The sequence below is a fragment of the Phanerochaete carnosa genome (genome assembly GCF_000300595.1).
Source record: "Phanerochaete carnosa HHB-10118-sp unplaced genomic scaffold PHACAscaffold_2, whole genome shotgun sequence".
NCBI classification, from domain to species: domain Eukaryota; kingdom Fungi; phylum Basidiomycota; class Agaricomycetes; order Polyporales; family Phanerochaetaceae; genus Phanerochaete; species Phanerochaete carnosa.
The window spans coordinates 279,738-302,931 of NW_006767629.1; the positions used below are offsets into that span (position 1 = coordinate 279,738).

The following is a 23,194-nucleotide window of genomic DNA, read 5'->3' on the forward strand; positions in this document are numbered from 1 at the left end:
CATCACACATGCGGCATGTGAAACTAAAGACTGCCCAGTGCATATACAATTGTGCACAACCACCGAGTCTGATGCTCACATGCTTTTGTACACTTTCATATGCTTTTGTATATGTTCATACATGTTTGTTCTTATTTGTGCACTTAACTTACCAAACTGTACACATTTATTGTGCTTATTCCAAACTTGTCTGATTTTGTCTGATAGTAACTTTCATACAAAACTGACACCAGACTAGTCCTTTTAGCATGGTCTCAGACTGGTTTTAATCAGTCCTTGCCAGTCCTGGCAATTTCCGAGGCTGGCTAGGATCAAAGATCGTGACCAAGATTGGACCAGTACAGGACTGGAATCATACCCAGTCCTAACCAGTCCAGTCTTGGTCCTAGTCATGGTCTTGACCAGTTTTAGGACTGAACCCTCAACCACTAATCAGGTAGCATCTGGCCTGGAATATCTGCATACCAGGAGCATTGCCCATGGGAATCTATGTATTGTATGCCATCTGGCTATTTGTAATGTCAGTTGACTTCAATTGAAAGCACATTACTCAGGGCAACGTCCTTGTTGATAGGGCCAGAAATGTTAGTTTGGCTGATTTTGGGTGCGCCAACTTCCCAGATGCTAGATTACGATTTCTGAATGTAATGAAGAAATGTTCTGTTGGAAGTAGCATTTTGAGGGTCAGTTTACTTTCTCGTGCAGATCTGCCCCTTGTCCTACAACTTGCTATACTTAAGCGATTGACCTAAATCTTGGGTCACACATACTTCTAGTATAGATCTACATGTGAAAATTTGTTTGATCACATATGGATCAGTTTTGGCTCTTCAGCACTGTGTTTTGTGCTTGAGCTCAGGACTTAGACAAATTTAACAGATAGACCACTTTCAAAAGGCACAAAATCTAGGTGATCTTTATACCATCAAATGGAGCATATTGAGAGGGTTCAGAATATGTAAAAACATATGCCAAATTAATTGTTTAAAGAGGTGAACCAAAGAGAACAAAGCACAAGAAAACACCAGATTAAGCGCCCTATAGGTGCCACAGCACATTCTGCTCTCTTTATCACTTCTACTCTTCCTCACATATTTCTGTCCATCCATCCCATGTAGCATAAAACCTACTATATACATAATAACTGTGTACTTAGTATGAGAATGGTTCAAAACCATGGTTCAGTAATAAAGTGCTGACTACTGGCTTTAAAGCTTAGTGCACAGTGTTGCACAATAGATTGTGAACTCAACAGTGGCTGCAATCGCTTGCTATTTCATATTTCTATTGTCCATACTACCTAGCACTGCTGTGTATCTATGTAGAATTACCAAAACTTATTTGGAATTACTAAAAATGTGCTATACATTTATTGCTCTTACTTCTCTCTACAAATCAATACTTGCCCATAATTCACACAGATATTCTAGGAGTTTCCTGTACTATGCTTTGCAAGTATTAGGCTACTATATTGTGCATACTTACACATATGAGCTCATAATCAAGCATATAGTCATGATATTGTGCATAAAATTTAACTCTTCAAGCTACCACACTTAATGGCTGTTCTACTCCATTCTGCTATCTCAGAACACCCATATATATCTTATAAATATATATAGTTATACTATCTGCCACAATATCACTTTATCTTAGCTTTCACAACCAAAATTCATTGAAATAAAAAAGATCCCCCAGCTAGAATTAAACCCTCAACTTCTACTCAAAAAGGCAACTGCTTTCTGAAAATGTGCAATTTGCCACCTCAGACCCAACTGAAGGAAGGAGTAAGTACACCTCATACACTTCTTTCACCTTAATCACTATCATTTTTGCTCACAACACACTTCACAAGTGTAACTTCTCCAAGTCTTCATAAAGATTTGACTTGCCCCTGATCTTTGACCTTGCCTACTACCTTTTGATGGCTTCTACTGGTGCTTTATTAGACAAAATCACCTTACAAAACTTTGAAACAAACCTTGAGCTGAACTTCTGAAATGAAATGGTTAGAGGCACTATTTGTAAAAGCCCTACCCTATTCAAGCAAAGCAATCCAGTTCAGATTGAGTGGAGCCTAGGTCATAAATGCCTCTAGCCACTCTGTGGTATAGTTACAGGGGCCATCTCCAAAAGCTCTGTTCTGTCTTCATGTTCAGATAGGCTAGACCACAAGAGCATTCCAGTTTAACTTGAGTGGAGTCTGAGTAATCAAAGCTTTCAGCCCTTTTGTAGCATGATAGCTAAACTACATGAGATAAACTCTGTAGAGTTCCTACTACATGCCAATAAGAGTACTGAGATCCATGAGTTGTGCAGCTATATGCTTGGACCATTAGAGGACTTCTGACACAAGGAATACATGTGCACATCATGTGGAACCAGTCAGATATTTGGTAGAAGCAAGAATATGACCTGTTCTGACTTGCTCCTTGTATGCTCCTTATATAGATGGTGGAGGTAAGGTATTATAAGTGGTACTGCCCATGAGAAAGCTTCACTAGAATCATTACATGACAAATAGCCAATACAACATGCAGTAGCTGTGGTACCAAGCTAGTGAAGGAAGTAATTATAGATGATATGTCTCAATTCTTGAAGTTGAAAGTTGATGAAGTTACTGTCAAGTGGACTCCTATACTGGACTTGGATAGTTGCAAGTGCAGGCTATGTGTATTTATTCATTATGGCAATGAGCACTTTACAGCAAAAATGGTATAATGGTAGATTGAAGCATAGTAGTATATATTACTTAGTGGCCCCAGCTTTGTAATAAGACACCAGCTCAACTTGCCAATAGTTCAAATGGACATAAGCTGGCCTTTGAATTTTATAGTCAGATGTTGTAAATAAAGAGTATAATAGACTGTAGGTTATTATTATTTATGTGGTAGACACATTATTCATAAAATTCACCATAATAAAATGATAAAAGACTACTGTTTACATATTTTGCAAAGTTATAAAGTGATAAATACTACATATAGGTTTAAGTCTCATATAAATAGTAAGTTATTATTATTTATATTGCAGCATAAAAGAAATGAAGAAATTGTACCTGCCGAGCATATATGCTATGGCTCACATAACTCTAGTTGAGCTGCAGCTCAGCACAGCCCAGTGCAGTGTGCTGTATGGCCCCAAAGATACTTGACCCGGCCTGTTTCCAGCTCTCCCAAGTTCAGCACATGCCTGCCAGCAACATGTATTTGTTCAGACAGGTGTCATGCTGAATAAGCCCATAGCAGCGGGTCAGCCTCATTGTAATCTGTTTTGACTGACAGACTGTTTGCAAATATATATAGAGAAAATACCCTTCCCTGACCTGAACACATATCAAGTGATGTCTGCCATCATCAGTGGCAGATATTAGCAATGTTTGCTATCTGATAGATATATTCCTAATGCCATGTGGAAGGTTATGCAGGCATGCTGGCTCTCTGAGCCATCCAGGCATGCTGATTCCTGGACAGTGCAGTGTGAGCTCAAGGCTAGCTGCCTCCATAGCAACCTTCAAATAACTTATAGTGGGAGCAAGCCAACTTGTGGGTCATCCTTGGTCATTTTACTTTTGGTGAGCTTACACCTTCACTTAGATTGGAGGCTTATGCTCAATAATCTACTCCAAGTAAGCTGAGGTGTACACAGTTTGCATTGGGAGCAGTTCCAGACTGGACCTCAGAGAACATCCCCCTGGGTAGCCGCTGCATTTCATAAGTAGTTTATTATTAATGCAAGTGTGAGCTGATAGTGCCATGCAGTCCAAAACAGAGAATGGGGTCATGGTCAGGCAGATTCACTGAGTGCAGCAAAGGAGAAGGCAGCCAGAATAGCCTATCACACTCTTTTCAGGCATCTCTATCATGAGAACCTGTAGAAAATCCTATGCAATCATGTTCAGATCAGTTGGCTTCAGCAAAGCGTAATGGTGCAGGCTGATTAAGTAACCTTCACTGACAGCCCTCGAGCAACAGGAGAGCAGAAACACATTGTATATTGACAAGCGTCGCATGTATTATGGATATGCGAGCATGAATGTGGCAGACTACAGACTGTACATGAGATGTATAAAAAGAGGACGAGAGTGAGACTTGGTTATGTGATGTGAAGATCCTGTTTCTTGAGTGCTTCAATATCAAGAAAGCAACTTGAGATTGACGAAGCGCACTCAACCGCGAGGTTACTTCTGACAAGTCGCATCTCAGGCTTCATGGCTCTTGACATGGGGACAGTCAGAAAATGGTTAAGTTTTGTACTTTGTCGATGCCTCAGCCTACACAGAGCAGTTTAGTTACTTTTTCTGTGAAACCTGTGAAGCTATAAGCGCATTGAGGATCACATAATTTAACCAGACAGAAGACACATCACATAAGCTCAGCGCAAGATTCCGTGGTCACTATCACTTGTTTTTGACAACATAGCTCATCATATGAGTGTTATATCTTGAAGTCTAAATCCAATAGCTGATACAGTGTGCTTTATTTAAAGTAAGACACTTACAATTGCTGCCCACAGGGGGCACTGGCTGATTTCGGTGACAGTCAGGATGAGATTACACACTAGCCTACATGCATATCATCTCCAGTATGCCACAATTTACACCAGCCCTACCTTGACCTTAAGACATGATGCATAAAGTGTAAACCTCGGTCGAGCGGTATTCGAGCTGACACCACGCGTGACATCATTTTCACATGACTATTCTATATTAGGCGCCGCCCCGACGGTCCCACGCTCCTGAATCGTGCGCCCTTTTGTGTGCGTTTGTTTTCATTCCTACACTTGTACCACAATCCGACCTAACGCGGCTGATGCGTGCAGCTCACACTGCTGAGGCGATTGTGGGTGAGGCTCGCCATAGTGCAGCTCGGGTGAGTACACGCACGATGCTCAGTTTGCCACGTCAGCCCACCAGGCTCTTATTTACACGCAGAAATACTCCTTTCCTCAGGGTGGAATTGCAGCTCTCAGAACATTCATGCGCAAACGCTGTAACGTGAAGATGTCGCCGACACCTCGTCAAAGTTGGAGGATGGCTTTCAGGTCGCTCGTCGCTGGTCCTTCGCGACGTGAGCTTTCCGCGTCAGAACGCCGCTTGCACTACTCAGGTATGCCACGGAGGTCCATTTCCTAGACACTGATCATTCAAGAAAGGTGGCAGTTGTCTCTGTGTAGGCAGATGATGGGCAGCTGACCTCAATGCTGAAGCCGCTAGACCAAAAGACCGTGTCGTGTAAGCGCAAAACATAATGGTGGCTTGGCTTTGAGAATCCTTCGCTCGTCAGTTTTGTTGGCTTGGCTTTGTTTCACATTGTAAGTCGAATCTTTCGATCTTTTTATCTTCTGGGCATGCACCTGATCTGTCTTCAGTGTATCGATCCAGCCACGGCAGTCAGGAGCCATCATGGTCGAGTACGCCTAACATACTCTTTGAATATCGCATCGCGAATAGATCCTATGCATTCCAGTGACTGTTCCAAACAATTTGTTGCGACTGAGACGCGTTTCGAGAGCAAAATACCGTGTACTTATCATCGCAGTGCATCCCGCATCTGTCTCAGCTGTGCCGACATCAAGTGTCACCAAGCGCGTCCAAAAAAGTGTCCAGAAAGAGTTTTAGGAGACCTGCGTCGCTTGTACAGTACGCCCTCACACTCTCGCTGTAGAAGGGAGTTTGTCGCCCAGAATTACCCACCCACATTCAAGCCCGGATGCGCATACGCTGCGTGAGAAGTGTCTACAATTGACAGTCTCTGCTTGGCATCCTATTCTTTCACTGGCGGGAATTAGTACGAACTGTCTTCGCCTTCGCTATTCACTTACACAACAGTTGCTTCTCTCTGATACGGTTGCAATTGCAAAAGCACTTTCGTGAAGAAGGACTAGCAGAGGTGCACAGTTGACGACACATACACCAAAGAAGAGCAACAATCTGTGCAGCATCGGAGCCTCTACATATGGATGGTTGTCTCGCAGAGATTTACGCACCCGCCTACCACAGATTCATATCTGCATCTGCGGGGTTTGTTCTCACCTTTGTGGTTTCCCACCCAGTAAAGTTGCCAGCCCAGCTCTCACGGTGCGCCGTCCTCGTTCGAACGCACGTTCTCTCAAATTAGAGCATCTTCCCGAGCTCGAGCCTCAGTGTCGCGCCGTGGCAAACCGGCAGTCGCGCTCAAACGGGAGCGGCAGCGTGCCGGGCGAGCGCGTAATGCGGATCTAGGCGCTTCGATTCTTCCCGCGAAGTGTCGTAGGCAACGCGCATTCAATTCGTCGCGCCCGTGCTTCGCGGGCGCAGGAACCATCGGAGGGAGTGCGTCCGTCGATTCTCGAAGGTTGTCCTGCGCTCGGTGTCATACTAGCTCGCCGGGTGTGGGGAGAGTCTGTGAACGCATGACGCGGCGCAACGTCTGCACCGGGACGATCGTCGCGCGCTCTCGTATAGTTTGCTATCTCCAGCGAATTCCCAAGGATAGTTCGGCTCCCGAGGTGGGTGTGGGGGTAAGCTACCGAGATTGGGAGCGTGAAGGCGCCACCGCACAACGAGCATCCCCCGAGGCGAGTCGGAGCTCCAAGCGGCCGTGTACCTCGTGCGCACCCCAAGATTGTCGCACGGCTTCCACTGGAGACTCCGCCGTGCCTCGAGCATACTCCGCCTGCATTCCGTCGTGCGACGCGCGCTGGTATGGGGCGCCCCTTGAATATTTGAATTCGCGTGTGCTCATGTGCTCAGGCCCCAAGCTCACCGACGCTCTTTTGAGCAATGCGGCAAGTCGCCGCGTGGACTATTTCCTGCCTTGCAAGTCCTTTGCCTCTAACGCTTCGCACGCTCACTGACGCCGACGACCACGAGCACAGCCTAAGACGACGACGGAAGCGGCGACACAATGTCCTCAGCCGCTCACACGCTCATGCACGCCGTTACGGCGTCCGGCCCGAGGCCAGGACGAGGCGGCGACGCAGCAGCGTGCAAACTCCGCCAGGCTTTTTCTCCTCCCCCTCTGCTCATGCCATCCCGGACTTAAGGCCTCCCCCCGCTGCGCCTCGATCTCAGCCCAAGCTCAGCTTAAGCTCGGCCTTGTCGGCGTACGAGCTTGCAATTAATCTTTGGCGCGACGGCGGCGTACGGTCGAGCGGCATGCCGAGCTTGGGGGCCTCATTCCTGCTTGTAATGATTGTGTCGCTCCAGGACACGAGCAGCTGGCCTCGCCGTCGATACGCAGGGCCATCGTGCAAATCTCTGGAGGGTACTCGCCATGTGACAGGATTCTCTGCTCGGAAGATTTGCATTCTTCAGCAACTTGAGCAATGTTACGATGCTGGTGAGTCTGTGCGCTCGTCGGCGGCGGTTGACTCATCGTGTTTTGGGTTTAGACGTTGCCGGTGCAGCACTGGCGGTCGAGTATGTCTAAATGACACACACGCCATACTTGATTGGCATTCTAAATCAGCCTAGTGCGTATGCCGTACAGCAAAAACTGCCCGCAGCGATGCGTATCCCAACAAGCTGACGCATTTCTATTCGCGTAGGACCGAGGAGCTGCGTAACTTCCATGCGCCCGACGCCAGCGTACATCGTGAATGTGACCTCGGCTGCGCTCGGTTTAATTGTTGTCTCGTTGACATGGGCATGCAATGTCGCAGAGGTGCGACATCTAAGCTCCGCGCTGTACGGCCCTCCCGCCGCTGGCATCTCCCCACTTCAGCACCACGCTCCGACTCCTCTCCGTCTCCGCCGCCGCCCGCGCATCGTCATCACACGCCACTCCTCGCGGTCCCGTTACGCGAATCAAGAATCTTCTCTCGCGGCATTATACTCGCCGGCTAGCAGCGCCATACGCCTTTTCGACATTGACCGGGCCCCCGCAAGACTCAGGCACGGGCGCACAGCGTCTGGCAGCTCCCGGCAACCCCAAGAGTTCGAGTCACAGGGCCCTGTGACACCATCTATCTATCCAGGGCAACCGACCTCTTCCCTTCCGCCTGCACACGCTATCCGGCTCCCGCATCTGATGCGCTGATTATCCGCGCTCGATAAATGCTCTTAACTCTGTCTGTTCGGGCGCTGCCTCAAGGCCTCATTGCTCCCTTGCTGATTCGCCACACCGCTTTGCAAGTCCGCGGGTCCGGCGGCGCGACGTCCGCCGCCAGGCGGAGCCTCTTTCTCCCCCCCCCCCCCCCCCGTGAGCAGAGCGGCGGCTGTGTAGCCACTGCCACGACCATCAAATGGGTGCAAGGACGGATGCAGATTATGATGAGGGGCCAGACGTGCGTGTCCGCCGCAGTCCTCCTTTCGTCGTCGAGGTGTTCCACTGTTCCGCAAGGCACTCTTCATCACGTCTGTAGAGCTGGCGGTGCCGCTTGGAGCTGGATCTGGTGGGTTCGGCTGCAGTTACCGCTTTAGCTTGTAGCTTTTCGGAAGTGCGTCACCTTTGCGGTCCCTCTTTCTGTCGATGAAACGTCACGCTGTCCCGCGTCTCGCTCCGCATAGCACCTGTAGTTTTGGCGGCGCTGCCCAGATTTTGTTCTCGCGGTTCGGTCGCTTTCCGGCTTGGACGCGTCATATCTATCTTACAAAGCCTTTGATGGCTCGTGATATGCCTTTCGATACCCACGAGCCTAGCCCAGCCTGTTCAACACTTGATTATCTGTTGTAGCCCTGCACTGGCTTCTTGTGGCCTAACGCGATTGACGAGACCCATCGAAGGGGAGCCATGCGGCGATGGCGCAGCACGTACAGTGATCCTTCTCGATCCGGCGCAGGTGTTCGTCTGAAAGATGCCGTAAGGTTTTTTCTGCCGCGTTGCTTGCTTCCCCAGAGTTTGATATTGTTTCCTAGTCCACGGGTGCGGGCCTCGCCCTAACCCGCGCCGTCACAAAGCAAAGGAAACGGGCGCGGATGGGTTGGTCATTTGCGGACGACGGCGGCGGTGGATCAACAGCGGTTGCTACTCCAGGTCGCCCGCGCTTTCTGGTGGCAGTGTCGCAGGGACGGACCCCAGTCCAACAGTTGGCGGGATGCCCGAAACCTTCAGCTCGCGCTTGGAGCGTGAAATCCTCGGTACAGTCCCGAGCTTACTGCTGGTCGTCCGTCCCCCAAGAGGAGATCCTGTCGCCAAGACTCACGGCGTGCGTTCCTCCATTTTGATAACTCAAGCAATACCAAACGCCAGACACCCCTGTCTGAGCGGCGGGAGCGGCATCTCAGTGGTACTGGACGCGTCCTCTGATCTGCCTACCCTGCTCCTACCGAGCCTGTCTTCACCGATTTTCCCACATCGTTGTGTTTACGCCGGCACTGTAACGGCCCCCATGGAGCCGCGGTTGCCAGGCGCGCCCGTCGCCGTCGTGTTTTGCACCTTCTGGGCCCTGGTGCGGCTATGGTCAGCCACGCCGTGTGCATCTCGCAGAAGCACTGGCGCGTGCACAGGCGGTCTCGTGGGCGTACACCAGCATGTAGGAGTGGCCTGAGATCTTGCTGGCCGTTTGACTAGCTGGCTTCGCGATATTTTGGCTGTGCCCCGCCGGTGGCTCCTCAGACTCTTCCCTTGGTTCGGCCATCCGCTTTGCGTGGCTTTCAGCGCGGCTCCAGCTGGGCATGAAGCAAGCTTCTGGCAGGTTTGGATTGCGCGCCGATCCTGAACGTGTACCCTGACGCCGATGGTAAGTGCCTACTTGTCCGCACTTTATACTTGATAGCACGCTGAAAGCTATCGTATTCGCATTGTTGCATAGCGTGCCGGCCAGCCGCGGCGAAACTTACACCAGATCGAGCGAATACAATATCCACACCTTTTGTCCCTAATGAAAAAGCTCCCCCGCACCCCATTTCCGTTCGCCGCCTGATTCACTACCGATCTGAACTCTCCAGCACCATAAGCTCCCTCCAGCCCTGAAATCACCTGCTTCGAACGCGCCAGCCTAGTTCTCACTAGCCATAGAGGTTAGTGTACAACATCCGCTACTGATCGCGATACCCAAAAGACGAATAAACTTCCGTCGGTAACTTAACAAATGCGCTCTGTCCACTTTCGTCGCACGCCTTTCTCACCATGCACACAGCTGTCTCCGCCTGGTCGCGGGTCATCTCCACTTCTCCCGTGCTCGTCGGCGCACATTCTCCAGGCAGCAGCGCAGGGCCACACGCTCTCAGCCTTCCGTCGTTGTCCCGCCCAGGCGCCCCCGGCTCGAGGCGGAAACCTTCCGTTTGATGGGACAAAAGAATCTCTGCGCTCGGCAGGCCGCGGTGTCACGTCAATGCTGGCTCAAAACGTTTGGACGTCGTCCCGGAGCCCGCAGCGGTTCTTGCTGCGGTCTATTGACGTCCCGTCACCAGAGTTCGCCTGGGCAGGGACTACGGTGCTCGCGGCCCCGGAGCGCTTTTCAGTCCCCATACACCAGCTGGGTCAGCTGCTGCACCCACACACGCCCGCGCACATCACTGTCAGCCTTTTGTGATAGTTCTCCTCCTCCACTCTGGAGATCGCGATTCACATCTTGGCCTCATCCTACCACCGATCTGCATTACTCCCAAATCCGACGCTGCAATACCGTATTTCGAGTGGCCCTCATAACCATTTGATAATCCACCAGGCCATCCAGCGACCCAGCCTGGTGGAGTGCACCGATTCGCCGCTTCGTCACAATTTTGTATCCTCGCTCTCACGTTCGTATCGTCATCTTCCGTCGCCATCTCTGTAAACACGTCAAACAGCCCTGTTTCACTCGGCCTATTCGCTCACCAACACCCGCCGCCTCGATGATATCACCCCGCTCATCGCCCCACGACATTGCACCCAGGCAAACCCATACATACTGGGTACAAGGACTCGCTGACACGCATATCTGCGACTTCGATGGCCACCCGCGCCACAAGTTTTCCCAGGCCTCGGTTTACATTCAGGGACCCCCGAGCTCCCCGCTGGCATTGGCGCCGTGGGCGGACGTGAAGCTTCGGCCGTTTGTTTCCATGAGCTTCGTGGGGGGCGAGTGTCTTCCATCATAGAAAGGGGCGTTGTGCGAGACGTCTGCACGGGGACTCTCCCGCCATTCACTAACCTGGAACCTGGAGGACGTCGTACGCGGCGCGCGCTCCGCCAAGACAATGCTATGCGCACGCTGTACAGACAGGCGCCGTTGTGCGTCCTTCGAGAACGCGGCGAATATTCTCCTGGATGCACTCGATAGCGCGTATCGCGCAGGGATCGGCGTGTGCTTGCGGCGCCGCGGAATGCGTTTATGTGGGGCGACGCGCTAGCGGCTGGGCTGGGACCCGAGTCGAGAAGGTCGTGGCTTGCCGAATGGTCTCCCCGAGCGTCGGAATCTTCTCCTCATCTCTTTCGCTGTTCGTGCTTGCTTCTCTTCGGGAGCGCTGGATGGGCGTGGAGACGCTGTCTGTTCTGGAGAGCAGGTTACAGCAACGTATATCGTTTATCGAGTTAGCCATCGCTACCAGCCTCTCGCACAGGTGCAACTGCATACTATTCATTGGCATAAGCGACATCTGCACAGACGCAATAGGCTCTACGTGCCTCGTTGCAGCAGATCTTCTCGATACCGTGATAGCTGGAAGATGCCATCGTGTTCGGGGGAGCCGCAGGCTATCTATACACGGCAGCCCTTGTCCTATACATCAGCAGCATCACGCCCGGTCGATGAAACCTCGTACTACGATGGTGATGCTATCCATGGAATGCCGTCCACGGCATGCGCACCCCAGGGAGCTCATCTGCCCGTGCGAGCCTAGACATGGCGGGCGGACTGAATGGGGAAGCAACGCCCTGGTGGACATGTCAATGTGATCCTCTTGGATTGTGCCAGAATGCAGCTGCACTGCCGTGTCCCATGGACAACCTCCGCAGCCAGGTGCCTGGAAAGTTTCATATCCGGTCTGACACCACGGGGTGCAGGGGTCCCAGGGTATAATTGCCTAAGCTCTAGCCCCGTGGGCACCCAGCCATCTCCATTCGTCCTGCATCATTCCCTCTGGCCGCGCGCACGGGCACAGTCACCCGCCCGCCTTCAGCAGAGATCTTCGTGGCGAGGGTTCGTGATATGTTAATCAACTCTCAGATGCAGATGTGCTCGATTTGAGGGAAATATTTGTCTTATCGCGAGCTGAGAACTTGAGTCTGAAAAGAGTGGGGCGATGCCGTCAGCATTCGTTCATTACTCGCTCCTGCTTGAGTAGCCGACATATTCCCACGCATGTTTCTTCTTGACTATGTCCCGTGTAGTCACGCCTGGCTGCACTGGACGTGTATGTCCGCTGTCATAGGCACTGCACTAGCCATGTCAACCCTTCTACCCGAATATTCGACCAATGTAATTTGGCTATGCAAAATCATAGGTGCATTCCGACAGGGTCTATTTTTCTACTGGTTAGGGTTGCCAGTGGTGTGCTATCGCCAGCTCCAACACTTCTCCATATGGGACGTTGTCCAGATATCCGCCCAGAAGCTGCGCTAGTGTCAATGACGACGCAGGCATGGGAGCATATGGACGATGTCCATGCGCAGGCAGCTCGGCGCAGGCCTCTGAGCGGCGATGCATTACGTGGAGCCCGCTAACTGAGGACAGGGCCGCACCAGAGGCGTACGCTATGCGGCCTAGACGGCGGGGATGGCATGCACAAAGTAGCGTGAGATATATATACCAACCCAGGGCTGCAAGTCGCAGCCGAGCACGCCGGGTGTAGTGCGCGATGCGCGCCAACTCGTTCCCATCTCAATTTACGCATCTGGAGGTGATCAATTCGAACCTTGTTGGTCCGTCACGATGTGACTTGGGCGATGATTCGTCAATTTCTGCTTCCAAGGGATCCGTACGTCCGCCGGGGTCCGCCCGCAGGGCAGGGCATCTACATTCCCACACGAATTTCCAAGTGCACAAGGCGGAGATCTCAGATACTTGGTTCTGATTGAGCGAGTGTTCCACTTGTCCTAGTACAGACGGGCATCACCTGCTAGATATATAAATGTCTATGGATCCAGGTGTACTCGCTGCTTCGTCCCTGATCCCGCCCGACAATCTCACTCACTCGGCTATGTCCCCCTCGCGACCCTCAGAGCGTGTCTCACTCCCTAGCATCCATGAGATGTTCCCAGGTCAGTGCCCTGCACAGCATCTCTGAATACTGCCGCTCACAGTTGATTAGAGCATCTCCTGGCTCTTCCTCCTCGAGGGGAATACAGAGCACTGGCACCTACGGCTTCTAACCCTCCGCCGTTGCATCCGATACTTCCCCTCGCGGGCGGCAGGCCCGGGCCGCCCGTTGATCCTCTGCCAGCTTCGCCGCAGATGAGTCCAGGACCACGGCCAGAGACACTGGCGGCGACACGACGGGGGAGTCAGGCAGATGAAGAGCGAAGACATGCGTGCCCAACATGCGGCAAAGCTTTCAATCGCCCCAGCAGCCTCGCCATCCATGTCAACACTCATACCGGCGCAAGGCGTGCGTCTTCCTCTTTTGTCTGTCTCGCGCATCAATCTGACTGACTCCGCCTCTCCAGCGTTTGAGTGCCCATTCCCAGGCTGTGGCCGCCGCTTCAATGTCAACTCAAATATGCGTCGGCACCACCGCAACCACTCGTCGCCCGCACGCCCGTTCAACTCCGGCTCGCCGTACACATACCCGCTGACGACGATCCCCCGCGCACTCTATTCGTTCGCCGGCTCGTTGAACTGCGGCACGCCTGCACGCCCACCCACGCTGCATCCCGCGCAGTATCGCAGCTCGGACTCCGGGAGCGAGGAGGACGAGCTGTCTGAGTCTGACCACTGGGAGCCCGAACGCGACCACGAGCTCGCTGAAGGCGTCGACCGCCTGCGCCTTCGCGCCTACTCCACCTCGAGCGCTGCATCGTCCCCACGCGTGCACCCCACAGGCCAACCGCACCGCCGGCGCGCAAACTCGTGTGCGACGCCTGACTGTCGTGAATGTAGACGCACGGCGGCGCCCCATCCGCCGAGCTAAATGTGTCGCTGTAAGCCCTGAGTGGAGACGGCGGGCTGCGTGAGCACCAGGTTGGGCTGTCTCCGGTAGGGGTGCCTTGTGCAGCCGCCGAAACTCATTTATCCCTCCCATACCCCAATATTCTCTATCCGTGTACCCGAATCCCTCGTGAACGTGGACACTGCCGGGCGAAGCGTAGCATACATGAATCTTACGTTTGAAACCTGAACCACTGAAGAAACTCGTTGTATTATTTGCCATAGTCTCCAATATGTATTGATGGATCAATGTTTGGTACTTTCGACCTGTCCATCACGATTAGCAGCCCCGAACTTACCCAGATGAACCGACTGACGTACAGAAGCTTCCATGCATTTTTACTTGACTTGTCCGAATATATCTAGAAGATATCAAGGGTGTTATTGGACAAAAACAAATTCTCACCTTCGCACTGGCTGCAAATTTTTGTTTTCGATGTGCGTCTAGGATTTTGCGTGCGTGTTCGTGCACTTTCGTGCATGTTCGTGCGTGAAGATGCGCGTTTGGTCACTAACGTGCACCATCGTGCACGAAAGCTCACGTTTGTGCACTTTCGTGCACTTTCGCGCGCGAAAGTGTGCATCTGATGAGCTACGTATTCATTTTGTCACAGTTTCATTTTGGCTAGGTGTTTATCTTCGTGCACCTTCGTGCGCCTTCTCGCACTTTCGCGCACTTTCGTGCACTCGACGATTCAATTGAGATGCATAATCACGAAAATGAAAGCCAATTGCTAACTTACACCAAACTGAACAATAAAATGAAGGCACGAACGCGCACGAACGTGAACGAACGCGAACGAACATGCACGAACACGCACGAACGCGCACACATTAGCGCCATCGCCAATCTCAAAGCAGGGCATCACGAAAACCAAAGCTCAGCGGCATGCACGATCGTGTACGTTCGTGCGCTTTCGTGCACGATCGTGTACGTTCGTCCACTTTCGTGCACAATCACACACGTTCGCTGGCTTTCGTGCACTTTTGTGCGCTTTCGTGCGCGTTCGTGCACGTTCGTGCTCGTTCGTTCACGTTCACATACTTTTGTCCACCAAACTGGACGTACAGACTGCGCCAGCTCCAAATTCATTTTTTTTGTCCAATAGCAACCTTCATAAGAAGAGCGCGGATGTGCTGAGGGTTAAGGGTCCTACATCTCTCGCACGAGGATTTATAAGAACTACTGAAGAGCGGCAACACATTCTCTGGATAATGTGGAATCAATGAGCGGAAGGTGCTGCTTGGCCGAGTTAGGGGTGAGTGATCCGCAAAATGCCGATGATGATCTGATCCGGCAGTATCCAAAATTGGAACGCTGTGTTGAACGGAGTCGTCTCAGTACCGAGTTATGCCCTCTTCCCTACATCGCCTTGAGCCGCAGACGGATGTGTGTGCACAGACTTGCAGAGCTTTTTTTGGGTATGCCTCTCCACAGCCGACACCTGTCGAGTAAGGCTGAACTAAGGCGAGAAAATGCGCTCATACGTTCAGCTTACTGTGTTAGTGATGTCCATGCGTTGACATTTAACATAATTGTCTGCTATCACAGTAACTTGTTTTTGGCCTATATCCGCGCGACTGGAGGCTCCTGTGATGAGCTCTACTTAGTGTTCGAACTTCAGCGCTTATCTTCATCACCCGGCTATGCGCGATTGACAATGCATATACTGAATGGTAAATACCGGGAGCAAACCTATTCGGTAAACCCAATGATACGGGACAGTATGAACGTCCGGTGATATGCCCTGCCTTGAGTACTACTTGGTGGGTTCCATTTATGTTCCTTCATGTCATTGCATCGCTGACTGACTATCGTCGCTCAGACCACATGCTCTTCCCGCTGGCGTATCTCTATCTGCTCGAATTTTTTCCCTTATGAAATGCTTCCGAGCTACTGCATGGCTATAGCATTCTCTTCAATGTGAGTCATCAGCACGCAGTCATCAGGAAAGTGTCTAGTCGTCTTAATGTCGCTTGCGAACCTTGAGTTTGGACAGACGTGTCTTGGGTGCCTTGATAGTGTTGATCAACACCTCCAAGACAGATCCCAAATTGCACAAGACAAGATAAGACATGTCATCTAATGCAACACGTCTTCAATACTCGAACGTTTTCCTGATGCACAAGTAACAGGCCATGCGCTGGAGAGTTGAGATACGCCAGAGTGGTCGTGCCAATGGACTGCTCATTGCGATACGCCCTCGCCCAAAACCGCCAGAAAATCCAGGCAGGGAAACATCACACTGATCTTCGGTGAGAAGTTCCCAGTTCCATCCTGTCCGACAAGCTGAACACGCGGCCGCGGCGTCTGAGTCATATATGTACCTCATGCCGTTTGTCACAGAAGAGTCAGGTCGCAGAGATGTCCCATCCCTCGGCAAACGAAGGCCAGAGCCTCCCAAGTATTCGTGACCTTTTTCCAGGTAAGTATGGATGACGCAGCGTTTATATTGCCCGCACTGACATAGTGCCAGAGCACTTTCTAAAGCGAGAAGCCCAAGCCCTGAGTCAGGGCGCATTCAGCACAGGGCCTACACCTCAACCTTGGGTACCCCTTGTCACTGATACCGATCAGGCGAGGAAGAGATATGCATGCGAGACATGCGGCAAGCGTTTCCAGAGGTAAATCCCTTTTGGCATACCTCGATCGACCATCGATCCCCATTGCCGACTCTGTGCAGGCCGAGTAGCCTCAAGAATCACAATGTATCGCATATCGGCGAAAAACGTGAGCAAGATCCTTGCTGCTTTGCACGCCCATCCTACAAAAATGACTGACGCTGCGCCTCGGCTTATGCCTGCTTGTACCCGGGCTGCGACAAACGTTACTCGACGAAGTCGAACATGAGGCGGCATGTCGCCATACACGTCTGCTCTGTCAACGCTGATCTAGGCCCCGAAGGTGCATCGGGTAGTAAAGCCGAGCAGTCTTCCGGTATACCTCAAGGATCTGCAGACGGGTTTGTTGCCCATCTGCCCTCGTATGCCGGCATGCGGCTATTGCACGCTGGCCCGTCCAGGACAGCCTCTGTCCTCGTCATCCCCACTCCGCCGCCATGTATGCAGCAATTGTTACAGTCGAGCCAGTCGATATTAGATTCAGCAGGCATCCAACACACTAGTATGTATCGTACCTAATTTCCTTGAACATTTCCCTTGGTCTCAGATAATATTGAGTCTGAGCCTGTATTTTTACCCCTAATAATGCTGTGATCTATTGCTATAGAATTATATTATCGTTATAGTCGCTGATTTTGTGACATCGAGTCGATGCGGCCTCGTCTGAGCGGCTCGGGAACTGCTGACTGCTCCACTCTGAGATTGGGTCCTTCCCGCCCGGCCTTGAGCATCCACTGCCTCTCCACATCGTTATACAGCATTTATTCCCGTCCACCTTTCAGTTTCCAGGATGCCGAACGCTGGATTGCCCCGCAGATGCGAAAATGTATGCCAAAAAGGCTTTCTGCGAACGTTCGCAGTCTTAGAGCCCCTTAAAAGACGGCTACTCGGTCATCGCATGAGCCGGGAGACTAGCATATCTGCAGTAAAATGCCAGTGTTTTTCCAGAAAATGCTATGCGAAAGATAATCATTTTTGTCCCCGACTCGTAGCCTAGCCCAAAGGCCAGAAGCGCATGCACTACGTGTATGTACTTTGTACGTTCCCTTCGGAAAAGCGCGGCCGCGACGAATTTTTCTACGCAATCGACCCACTGTAGCCATAGCGCGTTTCTAAAACGGATCCTCAGAGGAAGCAACTATTCGTGATTGTCAGAAATCGAGCACGAACAAGTGGCGAGTCCCAAACGTGTACAGCGCTTTTAATCGAGCCTGGACTGGCCCATCAGCCCTATCACCCCGGCTTTCCCCGCGCCACGAAGCCCGCCTAGGTCTCAACTGCCTCTCCAACCACCCCCTGACGACGGCTGCTTACCACTCGATTTGACACACTGCAGTGTATCTGATCCAAACGGCATCATGGTCATTCCTCCAGGTGTCTCAGCATGTTAGTATATCCCCCAAATCGGAGCAACGGTGCTCGGCTTTTAAATTTTATTCTATGTTTTATTATATCAGGATAAGCTCTGGCACCCCTGCCAGCAGATAAGGTGTTTCGAACGCTGTTTGCGAAGATATACCTGCCATGGTATGCAACAGGCAACTGAAATCAAGGGTACTCGACGCCGATGATCAATGGCGTGCTCCGGCGCGCAGCCCTCTGCGATGAGCGCACTCTTTTATCAGCAGGCATCAGACTCCTCGCAACTTGCGAAGGCCGTAACTATGGGGCAAATTGTTCTCCGGAGTGTCGACGACGACGTGCTGGCATGCTTTATCGAGCTGCTGAAGGCGATCATCGGCATTGGCAAGCAAGTAGACGATGAGTCAGACTCTGAGCGACTGCGAGGGCCGTTGCGGGGCCCGGAGGCTTAGAGCAGCTCTGCAGTAAAATATATCAGGAGCTGCGGGAGATGGAGGGCTTGTGGTGGATTTATCGGAGCCGGTGAGTACTGCCGGTATCTCGCCTTGTCTACGCCTCTAACGCGGCCTTCTACGGCGGCTGCAACAACGCTCCTCGTCCAGAGCAATACAGTAATCAATTGTGGCCGACCGGACACTCAGAATGTGAGTAGTTTCAGTTCCTCCTAGTCGTGTACTGAATGGCGATTCCATAGCCAGTGGCTTTCGAAGGCATCACGAACTAACGCGGTCGAAGGCACGCTAATTTTCGCAAGCCAAAGCGTAGGGCTGTTTTCGGCGCGTTGGAAAAGCAGTATTCGCAGTATCACGTCCCCCATGTAATGCATCTTTACTTAGACGAAAGGCTAGATACATGACTTATCACGTTGTTCTATAGGTGCCAACGATCATCTGCGGATCCTCGGCGTTCGCGTCAGATATGAACATCCTGGCTGCGTCACTGTCAGTGGGGCTAGAGGATAGTAGGGTTAGGGCTTACCGTCGCGACCGTCTGCCTAGTTCCGCACCGTCGAGTGGGCAGTCGATATGTATGCCTTGAAAAATTTAAGGGCGCTGATTGGCAGCTATTAAGCGGCCTGTCAGGGACGCCATGAGCGGGGGGCCGTGATATCCCGCCGCGTGACGTCACTCTCACGTGATTTATAATGGGCGCCTAAAATGACGGTCGCGCCTCTCTGTTTCATCCGTTCTCCGTTCTCCGACTCCGGCGTTGGCTTTCGCTCCTACGTTTGTCTCGAAACAGACTCAACTTAACTGAGGCGCAAGGCTCGTGCCTCAAATATACTCATCGAGTCTTCCGTGGTGAGTGCCGGTGCGATGCCTAGTCTACCACGTCGACTGACCTGCTCAACTTTCAGCCCTTACGCAAAATTTCCGGCTTTTCCTCCAGATAGAAATCTGCGGGCCTTGACGCATAACAGTTCAAGCGACTAATTGTAAGCATAGAAAGCCATTATTTCGTCTGATTTGGAAAGCGACGTCCGTGTCACACTTCACAGGCCCTCTAGACTGCAGCTTGTTGCGACCCCTCAGCTCACCACGGCAACGGGAACTGTTGCAGCGCCATTGGCACAGATTTTGTTGCAAGATTGCAAGGTAACTATGGCACTACTGGCGGACAGGTACGATCTTCGCCCCTTCGTGTTTGTCGTTGGGGTCACTGGTCGCAATTTGCCTTTGGGGCGCCACGATTAATTTCTCCCGCTGATCTTGCTGGTGTCCACATCCGGGCGCAATTGTGCGGGATGCTCTTCAATCTCTCGGATGCAAGGCTGATTTTTACTTGTTAGCGTGTTGAGAACACCGGACTGGGTCAAGAACGCCAATATTACGGCCGGACACGCCCGGCTCAACCCTTAAAGCTAGCTTCGCGCTACAGAATGCTTCTAACTGGCCAATGAACAATGGTACGGATATGTTCCAAACTAAGTATCATCACCACGCTGCGTCCTACATCTGCATCGTCTATACCGACATCACGTTTCCTAAAGCGTGTCGAGCAAAACGATAGCGAGGGCGTGCCTGGTTTGTGCACCAACTCCCCACGCTGTTTTTGGAGAGAGCGTCCGCATCTTTGTCTGCTCATTGGCCCGTGACCATTCGGCCTTTGAACTCGGATCCGCGTACGCCGCACAGAGAGTGCATGAAATTAGTCGCTGGCTCCCGCGATCTCATATTCACATCGCTTGGAAACATTTGGAATAGACTGTCTCGATACGTGAGACAACACTACCACTTGGCCCTAGCTCGCGATGGAACAATCGCACCTAGGGGGTATCCGTACTCGAACGGGCGGAAGCCACGCGCGTGACGGCACAAGTTCTGGAAGTGAACATACTTGCAGGCTTCGCTCCGTGTGGCATCGGACTCCCCAATTGTACACGGTCATCTCGCAGGGATCCACGTCCGCCTGCCGCGGATCCGCAGCTGCACTTGCACGGCGCATTCTCACTCACCTCGGTGCCTGCCCTGCCTATTCGAATGGCCGCCGAAATCGTTCCTCATGCTGCACTGTTGCCAGTCGAACATGCACTCCTTCGAATCAAGGTGTTGGTTGCCTTGCGCTCGTCTCGACATCGCACTCTGGCTACAGCCGGGAAGCGGTGGGAATGGCTCTCCCAGACAGGCGCGCGGGCAATTCGGGCGCCTCGACCCTTCCCGCGAAGAATCTCAGGGCGAGAACTTTGGGACACATGTCGACGTGGCCGTGCTTCGCGGATGCAGAGACCCCGAAGGAGCAACGCGTGATAGTTCTCGAAGGTCAGCTCGCACTCGGCGTCATGCTAGCTCGCCGGCGTGGGGAGGTCAGGAGGACACATGACGCAGCGCACTGGTCACATTGGGGGGATCGTCCACCGCTCTGGTATAGTTCACCACACTACCCGAACGCGTGCCCTGGCAATGGGCCTTTTAGGTATTCGAGCAGAGTTTAGGGTGCGCTGCTGGTATGGGAACACGAAGGACGCCACACCACATGCAGCACCCCCGAGCAGAGCCGGAGCTCTAAACACCGTGTGTGTCGTACACGCCTCGAATGTGTTGCGCGACTCCCACTGGAAACTCCGCCATTGCCTCGTGCATGCTCCGCCTGCGTTCCATCCTGCGAGCAGCGCGCTGGAATGGGGCGCCCCTTGGATTCGCGTGTACCCCTGCACGCAGAGCCTGTGCCTATTCAAGCAATGCCGCAGGTCGCCGTGTAGACCCTTTCCTGCCTCTATAACCCGATTTCCCCCAATGCGCTGCGTTTTCGCTGCAAGATACCGGAGAGCCTAAGAAGGGGGCACAGGCGGAGACGAAATGCCCCGCTGCTCACACGCCCATGTGCGTTGCTGCGGCGTCCGGCCCGGGGTGTGGAGCGAGGCGGCGACGCAGCAGCGTGTAAACTCCGCCCAATTTTCTCCTCTCTTGTTGTCCATGACATCCCATCCTAGGGCCTCCCCATCGCGTATCGAGCTTGGCTCAAGCTCAGATTAGGCTCAGCTCCTGCGGCGTGCAAGTTTACCCTTTTCCCTATTTTTCGCGGTTTTTTTCGGGCGACAGGCGCAAGAGCAAGCGTGCCGAGCTCTTTTCAAGGTCGCATCTCCGCTCCTTTGGACAGTCCCGTAACACAAACGGATGCTGGCTGTGTCGGTGGGCGGGACTGTTGTGCAAATTCATGCACATTAGGTCTCGTGAGCTTCTACATAGGGTTCTCAGTTCGCCGTGTTTGTTGGACTGCTAGGGTCCCTGTAAGTCTTGGTCTATCCGCCGGTAGCTGTAAACTCATATCATTCGCAGGTTAGATGTTGTGGACATGGCATCGTTGGCCGAGTATGCCTTAAATATACCCCGCCACAGCTGATCGACACACCATATTAGCCTAATGTACACGTATGCGGTGTAGCATGAACGTTCGTGGAGAAATGCATCCCCGCCGGAGCTAGCTGACACATTGCTGTTTGCGCAGGACCGAGGGCTCGCATGGCTTCCAAGTACGCCGTAGAATCACGCGTTACGAGCGTGGTCTCGACCGTGCACTGCCTTAGTGCTACCTTTAACAAGGAAGATGCTGTACATGCTAAGTCGGTTCTCTGCATGGTTCTCTGCCCATCCATAAGCTGAACAATAGCCATGCTTCGCAGCTCAACGCGCACTGCTTCATCCCTTTGTTCTTTTCCCACGAACATGGAGGCTCTGCTACCGACCATAGCGGACCCAGATGCGCGCGCACGACTCGATCAGTCTAGCAGTCTATACACAATCTACGATATACCTCGTTCCCGCTTTATATCGGCATAAAATATCGTGGTAGTATAACGTCTAAATCCGCGCTCTGCGGCGCATCCGCCGCTGCTATCTCTCCACACCAGCCCCATGCTCCGACGCCCCCGGTCTCCGCGCACCCACCATCGTCAGTACATTCTCGTCGTATGCCACGCCTTTCGGGCCCGTCATATGCCTCATCAATCCTTCGTTGCTCGCCCTCTGTCTGCACATGAACTTACTTTGAATGGCGCAGGGAAAGTCCTGATCAAGGGTGCGGAATGGTCCCTCGTTGGATCCCGCGATAACTCCGCCCAAGCTCCGCTCAGGATTGGAAGTCGTAGGGCTGCGCAACACGAATTTTCCACCCAGGGCTCGGTCGCTTCCATTCTTTCTGTCTATGCTGTTTACTCCGCCGCTGCTTATTCTCAGATCCCCTGTTGCTCCTAGTAAATAGCTTCCAGGCCATCTGCTCGGTACTATCCGACTGACACTATTGATCAGCTGCCTCGTCGCTAAACAGCGGACTCTTCAGGCTGCTCGTAGGTTCCTCGGCTCTCCAAACATGTCAAGCTCGTGTTTGCCGCCTGGAACTTGCCTTTCCCCTGTGCACCTGCGTCTGTCCGCGGACTTCGTGGCGCCTGTGCATCGCCACCTGCACCCGCCAGGTACAACGACGGAAGCAGTGGTGACAAGAAAGCAGGACGTGTGCGAATCGTGACATTTTTGTGCCGGCCGTAGTGATAGACGTCTTGTTGCGCGCGCCGCTCTCCATAGCGCTCGTCGGTGCCCTCCAGAGCCCGGCGTAATATGACTATTTTGCTCACGGCTGACAGTCAAATCTGCCAGCAATTCCTTGTACTAGCTTGCCAGTGGGCCCTCATGGTGCGGCACCAGTACCGTACGCCATACAGCCATTTGTGCTGCGCGATCACGGGTCGAGCGCGACGCATACGGTGGTTAAGTCGTCACAGATG

At 52.4% G+C, this 23,194-nt stretch overlaps 5 protein-coding genes across 5 annotated transcripts; all 5 read left to right on the forward strand.

Moving 5' to 3' along the window:
* The first annotated feature begins 7,360 nt into the window (after positions 1–7,360).
* On the forward strand, positions 7,361–8,182 carry PHACADRAFT_248895 (uncharacterized protein). The gene has a single exon (XM_007391345.1). It carries the CDS (start codon positions 7,554–7,556, stop codon positions 8,019–8,021), a length of 468 nt encoding a protein of 155 aa, XP_007391407.1. The 5' UTR covers positions 7,361–7,553; the 3' UTR covers positions 8,022–8,182.
* Positions 8,183–8,185: 3 nt separating this feature from the next.
* On the forward strand, positions 8,186–10,761 carry PHACADRAFT_248896 (uncharacterized protein). Its single transcript, XM_007391346.1, has 3 exons — positions 8,186–8,783; positions 8,840–9,663; positions 9,736–10,761. Exon 2 carries the CDS (start codon positions 9,313–9,315, stop codon positions 9,469–9,471), a length of 159 nt encoding a protein of 52 aa, XP_007391408.1. The 5' UTR covers positions 8,186–8,783; positions 8,840–9,312; the 3' UTR covers positions 9,472–9,663; positions 9,736–10,761.
* A 494-nt stretch (positions 10,762–11,255) lies between these two features.
* Positions 11,256–12,139, forward strand: PHACADRAFT_248899 (uncharacterized protein). The gene has a single exon (XM_007391347.1). It carries the CDS (start codon positions 11,301–11,303, stop codon positions 11,799–11,801), a length of 501 nt encoding a protein of 166 aa, XP_007391409.1. The 5' UTR covers positions 11,256–11,300; the 3' UTR covers positions 11,802–12,139.
* A 749-nt stretch (positions 12,140–12,888) lies between these two features.
* Positions 12,889–14,350, forward strand: PHACADRAFT_135949 (uncharacterized protein). The gene is made up of 3 exons (XM_007391348.1): positions 12,889–13,106; positions 13,157–13,453; positions 13,512–14,350. Exons 1-3 carry the CDS (start codon positions 12,977–12,979, stop codon positions 13,973–13,975), a joined length of 891 nt encoding a protein of 296 aa, XP_007391410.1. The 5' UTR covers positions 12,889–12,976; the 3' UTR covers positions 13,976–14,350.
* Positions 14,351–22,746: 8,396 nt separating this feature from the next.
* On the forward strand, positions 22,747–23,089 carry PHACADRAFT_169343 (uncharacterized protein; the record flags this gene model as incomplete). The annotated part of the gene is made up of 1 exon (XM_007391349.1): positions 22,747–23,089. A coding segment is annotated over one exon (163 nt), but the record flags the coding sequence as incomplete, so codon positions are not given.
* Between the last annotated feature and the right edge of the window lie 105 nt (positions 23,090–23,194).

What these genes read in the sequence shown, in the direction of transcription:
- PHACADRAFT_248895 (XM_007391345.1), top strand. Translation starts at nt 7,554, where the DNA reads ATGCGCCCGACGCCAGCGTACATCGTGAATGTGACCTCGGCTGCGCTC.
- PHACADRAFT_248896 (XM_007391346.1), top strand. Translation starts at nt 9,313, where the DNA reads ATGGAGCCGCGGTTGCCAGGCGCGCCCGTCGCCGTCGTGTTTTGCACC.
- PHACADRAFT_248899 (XM_007391347.1), top strand. Translation starts at nt 11,301, where the DNA reads ATGGTCTCCCCGAGCGTCGGAATCTTCTCCTCATCTCTTTCGCTGTTC.
- PHACADRAFT_135949 (XM_007391348.1), top strand. Translation starts at nt 12,977, where the DNA reads ATGTCTATGGATCCAGGTGTACTCGCTGCTTCGTCCCTGATCCCGCCC. An exon ending in CATCCATGAGATGTTCCCAG is followed by an intron (nt 13,107 to 13,156) that starts GTCAGTGCCCTG and finishes ACAGTTGATTAG; the next exon opens with AGCATCTCCTGGCTCTTCCT. An exon ending in CACTCATACCGGCGCAAGGC is followed by an intron (nt 13,454 to 13,511) that starts GTGCGTCTTCCT and finishes CCGCCTCTCCAG; the next exon opens with CGTTTGAGTGCCCATTCCCA.